This window comes from Pinus tabuliformis, chromosome 6, assembly GCF_031772625.1.
Source record: "Pinus tabuliformis cultivar Carrire ecotype Pingquan chromosome 6, CPIR1, whole genome shotgun sequence".
NCBI lineage: Eukaryota > Viridiplantae > Streptophyta > Pinopsida > Pinales > Pinaceae > Pinus > Pinus tabuliformis.
In genome coordinates, this window is record NC_142292.1 from 730,268,097 (window position 1) to 730,275,405 (window position 7,309).

The 7,309-nt window shown below is 35.0% G+C and overlaps 1 protein-coding gene across 1 annotated transcript; it reads left to right on the top strand.

Annotated features, from left to right (window-relative positions):
- The first annotated feature begins 3,158 nt into the window (after positions 1 to 3,158).
- Positions 3,159 to 3,812, top strand: LOC149260785 (pentatricopeptide repeat-containing protein At5g27110-like). Its single transcript, XM_089460968.1, has one exon. The coding sequence runs from the start codon at positions 3,159 to 3,161 to the stop codon at positions 3,810 to 3,812; it is 654 nt and encodes a 217-aa protein (XP_089317094.1).
- Positions 3,813 to 7,309: the final 3,497 nt, after the last annotated feature.

The following is a 7,309-nucleotide window of genomic DNA, read 5'->3' on the forward strand; positions in this document are numbered from 1 at the left end:
TATATATTTTTACATGAATTTTTACCACAATTGTTACATCTAACTTGATGATTTTCTGCGCTGCCAGTACAATCACTTATGTGCCGACTTCTCATACGAATCTCTAGTTTATTTAATTTCTTGCCTTGCCTATCCATGGTGGTGCGACCCTCTTTTTCTGCTTTCAATGCAGGCATGGCATCAATTGAGGACCATAAGTCAAAATGGATTAGCTGTGCCAATTTAAGGTGAGTTTTATACGACAAGTTAGAAAGTTTGTTTAGGGAGAATCTATTTTTTTTAATATATAACGATTTAACTTTTTACTCATTTTAATTTTTTTATTATTAAATATATATGTAGTAGAAAACATTGTCATCATTTCACTTTTATAATGAAGAGACTCGGTCATTAATATGTATTTTCATGTTGGTCGCAAGGATGTAAGGCTTTAAGTTAATTATTGACAACTATAAATTGATCACAATTGGATAATGCTAAATTTGTGAAAGAACTCTACAAGCGATAGAAACCCAGTTATTAAACTATACATCTTCGACATAATAAATCATTTAATGGTGGTTCTATGCATACAAGAAAAAATAAAATTCATCGTCAAATAGAGGACTTGATTTAATCTTCACTCCATATTCAACCCCAACATTTATAACCCAAGGCTCACATGACCATGCCTCGTGATCGATGGAGGTAATCTCAGAAGTCAACAATTTAGAACCCAAGCGCAAATGACCTCCTTTCTAATCTTACGAGAAGAAACCTCTGAGACGAAGATTTTTCTCTGTCAGCTGTTGCATGAAGATTCTCGTCTACTCTCGCCCCTGGAGCTCAAATCTTAGACTTTTCGCTTGTGCACATCTCTTGAAACCTCTCAGAGACAGACTCCGATATGAAGATATTCCTGCCAACTAACGGTTCTTGAAGTCTGTTCTCGACAATTTAAGTCTGTCTCGGGTGTTTGACCTTTCAGCTAGCATTGACCTCAAATATAGGAAAATTGCCAACACTTTCCACCCATTATTTTTATTTCTTGTCCCCGCCACTTGCCAAAAGTCTCAATGATTTACAAAAATGTCTCTAGGAGAAATCTCCAAGAGGTTTCTTTTGAGACTTATTATTAATTTTTTTAATATATACCATTTTTTTTTAATATATAAACTTATTATTCATTTTTTTGATATATAACAATTTAACTTATAACTCACTTTTAAAATATTTTTATTAAATATCTATTGAATAGAAAACATTGCCATCATTTCACTTTTATAATGAAGAGACTGAGTCATCAATGCATATTTTCATGCTGGTCTTAAGGATGTAAGATTTTAATTGAAAATTGACAACTAATTGATCACAACTGAATAGTGTTGAATTCATGAAAGAAATCTACAAGCGATAGCAACCAATTTATTAAACAATATACCTTTGGCATAATAAACCATTTAATGGTGGCTTTATGCCTGCGGAAAAAAAAATTAAAAAAATTCATCATCAAATAGAGGACTTGATTTAATCTTCACTCCACATTCAACCACAATGCTTAAATCCCAGGGCTCACACGACCATACCTCGTGACCGATGGAAGTAATCTTGGAAGTCAACGATTTAGAACCCAAGCGCAAATAACCTCCTTTCTAAGCTTCCGAGAAGAAGCCTCCGAGATGGAGATTCTTCTATGTCAGTTGTTGCATGAAGATTATTGTCTATTGTCATCTTCAGATCTCAGACTTTTCCTTTGTACACACCTTTTGAAACTTCTGAGAGGTGGACTCCGAGACGAAGATATTCTCGCTAACTAACGGTCCTTGAAATTTGTTTTCGATGATTTTAGTTTGTCTCGGGTGTTTGACCTTCCTACTAACAATGACTTCTGAGACGAAAAAATTTCCAACTCTTACTGCCCTTATTTCTGTTTCTTACCTCCATCACTTGCTACAAATCTTGACGATTTACAAAAGGTCTCCTAGAAAAATCTCCAAGAAGTTTTTTCCTAATATTTTTAATACAATAGTTCAATATATAACAATTTTTTTTTTAATATATGACAATTTAACTTATAACTCATTTTAAAAATATTTTTATTAAATATATATGTAATAGAAAACATTGTCATCATTTCATTTTTGTAATCAAGAGACTCCGTCATTAATGCATATTTTCATGTTAGTAGTAAGGTTTTAGTTAATAATTGACCACTAATTGATAACAATTGGAACGTGACATTTTGGTTTTTTTATGCGTAGCCCAATCATGAATTTATTAGGATGGGGAACGCCGCCCCATCCAAGGCACAAATAAACAAAGCGACATCATTTTGCATTGTCCAATAAAATTTCAAATAAATATTTATAAAAAAAAAAATCATTATATGTAACTTCAACTTTCAAATAGATATTTATAAAAAAATAAAAATAAAATCATTATATGTAGCTTCAATTTTATGAAGGTAAAAAATAAAAATTATACCATCAAATTGAGTAGGGGTTGTATTACTAAATCGACAAACCACTCAAGCCACACTGCAATGAACTTATTGACATATTCCATGTTACAGAAGTGGTGATTACAACCTACAACTATTGTATTGTTAAATTCCTTTTGTTATGACATAGATCATATGCACACATTGACAGTAACCACCTATTTCAATTTCTAAGTCATGGCGATTACAATCTACGAAATTTGTATTGTTAAATGTCTTCTGTTATGATACACAAATAACTACCCCATGTTGACAGGAATTCCCTATTTCAATTTCTAGGTCATGGCCTTGACTTTTCTTGGTCGATTTCGACGGGATACGCAACACAAGTACACTTCTGAATTCACCCGGGTTTATTCTTCTTCCACCACCGCCTGCACAACAACAACAGGAGCAACAACAACTAATTTTGCTCGGGAGACGGTGGAAGCAGAAGAGAATCCACATGCCCATGGGATAGAGTTGATCTCGCTTTGTATCAATGGCCTACTGAAGGATGCACTAGGCCTCCTGAATATCATGGATTAGCAGAACATTCCGGTGGATTCTCAAGTCTACGTTTCTCTACTAGAGGCCTGTGCCAACAGAAAAGCACTTAAAAGAAGGTAAGCGAGTCCATAACCACATGATTGCTACTGGGTTTGATCACAACGTTGCGCTATGTACGAAACTCGTCAGCATGTACGTTATGTGTGGTAGCCTGGAGAATCCCTGCGTAGTTTTTGAGAAAGCGGAAAACCCAAATATTTACTTATGGAATGGGATAATCATAGGGTATGCTAGATTTGGTTTCCACGAGGAAGTTCTTCGGCTCTATATGTTTCCCTGTGTTCTCAAGGCATGTGATAGTTTATCAGCCCTGCAACAAGGGAAGTGTGCCCATGATCACATTATAAAAAATGGGTTCGAATCGGTTGTTGTAGTGGCAAGTGCTCTCTTGGGTATGTATGCCAAATTGGGAAAGATGGATGATGCACGCCACTTGTTTGACAAAATGCCTCAAAGAGATGTGGCGGCTTGGAATAGTATGATCGCCAGCTATGCTCAGAAGGGATATTTCGATGAAGCCTTGATACTTTTTAATAAAATTAAAAACTTGGGCGTGGAGCCTAATTCAGTTACTTTTACTGGTGCTTTCCCTGCTTGTGCCCGACTGTTGGCTCCGGAGGAGGGGAAAGCAATTCATGATCACTTGTTCAGAGGTGGTTTCGAGTTAGATATGTATGCAAAGTTTGGTAGCATACAATATCTACATAGCCTTGATGATGTTTCTGAACAAGATCAGTTTATGTTTCATATGCTTCATCTTTCTCATGGATTTATATCTTTTTGAGTTCGTTGTTTTTATGGTCTAACTGTTGATTTGTTGGAGGAATCATATATGACAATTTCAGTTGTTAATAATAAGTCCTAACACTATCTTGAGCTTGACATGTATGGATGTATGTTTGAGAAGGGTCTCCAAGGTATTCATGTTTACCATCATATCTAGTGTAGTAAGTTTGGAGGTTGGATAGAGCCAGCTTTACCTTTACACCTAATCTAGGTAAATATATTTACTTCTATACATTGTTTTATTTAGGTATTAACTCATTCTTATTTTTCATGTTACTAGTTAGGAACAACTTCTATGGTTGCATTGGAAGTTTCACTTCAATTAGCTCTAATCTTCTACCGAGTTAGGTTATATTTAGGCTTAAGTGAATTTTAGTTTTTCTTCTACTTCACACCATACTTGCATTCTTCTTTTCATATTAGACGTTACATTTTCTCTATTTTCATGTTTTTTGTCTTACTTGTTATGTCCTGTCTCTTTTATTTTCTCTTTGTTTAGTATGACCATGTATGAAAGTCAGCTTGTTTGGCTCTATGGTGATGTGGAAGAACTTTATAAGGAAAACTCTCATAGCTAGAAATTCTTGGATTATAGTTTCTCTACTTCTTTTTTTGGGACTAAATATCTTTTAAGGTCAATGATGCACATACGAAAAATACATTATGTCTTGAGTGAAAGCTCAAGAAGATGACCATATCTATTATAGGATATTCATTCCTTGAATTAACCCTTTATATTGATTTGTTTTAATGTTTCATCACAACCAAGTAGAGAAGGGAAAGGAGGAAAAACTTAAGTGGGCACACTAATTTTAGAGGTGTGTATATAAAAGTATCTGCAAAAAAAGGAACAACCTCTCTTTCTTGTTAAAGAAGTCGATATGCCTCTTCCTCCTTTGGAAAAATAAATTCCTATGAAATGTCAATAAGAATAAGGTAAAAAATTAAATATAGGGTGAAATAAGGGAAAAGCTTCCTCCACAAAGAGGTGAAGCAAACAACTTTGTCAGGGTATTGAACATGCATATTGATAGTGAACCAATGCTTGTGATTTCTTGAACTGACTCCACCGTGGTACTAAATGGGATTGTTGGAAATAAAGGAAAACTAGAGATGATAATAAAACTATAAACATCTTAAACGTGTGGAATTTACATACTCCTACTCCCTAATCGAAACCACTGATGTTTGACTAGTCTTGAGAAATGTGTTAATCAGATAAGAGGAATAGAAGAGAAGACATATGTAACTAAGCTAACTACGGAAGCTAGGGTGATAAATATAATGTGGCAATACTTCTAGAAGGATAGACCTCATTCTTTAGGTTAGACCTAAATAGAGAAGTTGGAGTTATTCCAGTGTGTCACTAAGTGTTGTTGTTGCGACAAACACCCTCCAAAATTTTTCCTTCATCAAAATTTTGGACCCTCCTTATGGTTGTGCCATCCTTTATTTCAAGCCACTAGGGTCATGCCTGATCATGCTATATAGTTTTCAAGTATGCCTTTGGGACTTCTAAGTGCCGAACTACTTGTTTTCACATGTCCGGCTCTTGATGTCTTCATAGGAACACACCGCAAGAAATGCTAAGCATACCTCACAATCTCATTGTTGTGCACTCTCTCTTAAGTATTGATTTCACAACTATTGGTGATAGTGACTGTGAAGTCCCTAGTGATAGTGATTTCATATCTCTTAGCCACAATGATTAGAGGGTCCTCAATGAAAGTGGTTGTGCAGTCTCTAGAAATAGTGACTACGCAATTCCCAAAGGTATTCATTGTGCACTCCTTGTGAATAGTTGATTATGTAGCTGCCTGTGAAGGTGATTATATATTTATCAATGTCAGTTTAAGGGAATAACCTGTAGCTAGTGATTCCACACTCCTTATTGACAACGAGAGTGTATTTCTTCAAGTCAGACAATTCACTCTTGGCTCCTAGTTTCCTTATCTACACAAAGCACACTCACTAATCTCAACTCTAATTACATGTATGCTCTCATTTTATAAAGAGTCTAGTATAGAGCTAATTTTTATATTCTTCTTTAACTTTTGAGCTTTGTGCACTATTTCAATTTAAGGAACATTCTCTCATTCTTGGTTGTGAATGCGCCATCTTTCAGGTGAGTTTTTCAACTATCTCTGTTGCTTTTGCAAGTGTTTCTTTTAATTTATTTTTCTCTTACATGTGTTTCTTTCGCTTGCTATATCTTTCCCAAATGTGATTTTTTGTCTGTTTTCACTCTTTCATGTGTTTTCTTTCATTTACATTTGTCACTTGCACCCATGCATGAACCCATTTTGTTCGTTCTCACACATATTAAGAGCACTATGGGGCATCTTCAAGAGGTAGCTCCAATGAAATATCTTGCACTAGGTGATGTTATTCATCATTAAAATATGTGTTAGAGACTTTCCAATGGCATAGCGCACCTTTTGGTTGTAGTTGACACTTGTGTCGCCACTTGTATTTTGAATGTTGCAATTTTACGTTTTAATTGTCACGCTCATAAACAAGTGTCGCTTCGTTGTCATTTCAAGGTATACACGTTGGTATTTTATTGTGTAGATTTTTTTGTTGAAAATGGCAACAAGAAATGCTAAAAATAACATTACTATAAATAACATTTCAGGATATACTCCAACTCTGTTGGAAATAGTAAAAAATAGAAATGCTAAAAATAGCATTGCTATAAATAGAATTTCAGGATAGATTCCAATTTTAATTAGTCCCTGAATTAAAATTAAAATTTAGTGTCACTAGCTGTTTGAAAAAAATTAATTAATTCATCTTGAGTTAATTAGTTGGAGAAAATCAAACATGAAGTCTATGTGAAGACATGCAACGGTTATCCCTTTGATTGAGGAAGTTATCCCTTAATTAAGGAGATAATGATGAGTTGTATTTGAGTTGTAATTAGTTAGCTCAGTTAACTGATTTAAGTCCAGTTAAATTAGTTCCAAACAGTTGGAGGAACTAATTGTGAGTTCAGTCAGTTGATGCATGCATGCATGCAACTAGTGTTCTCCAGATAACTGAATATTCTCTCATAAATAACTCATGCATGTTATCAGTTGGAGGAATTTTTCTATATAAGAAACTCATCCATGCAGAAGGAATTATCTCCTTCAATGTTGCGTAGTTACTTCAAAGGTCAGTGTTGTGTGTGAGGTGAGAATCACATACGTTGTAGTTGGGGGACCCAAGAGAAACTGCGCAACGAAATAGGAGGCTTGGAGGACTGAAGGAAGACATATGTGTTGTCTATTCTGTCTATGAGCAGCAGTGAGGGATTGTACTGAGAGTTGGATAGCTTGTGAGCTACAACTTTGTGTAATCCTGAGATATTTCCACTTGTATGATAATACAGATAGCGGGGTTTTTAGCTAAGGCTTTCCCCAGAGTATTCTTTTGTGTTTCATGTGTGATTGAATCTTCTTCTCTATTATATGTGTTTCGATTGATCTTGCTCAAAATCGATTAAGCTTCCGC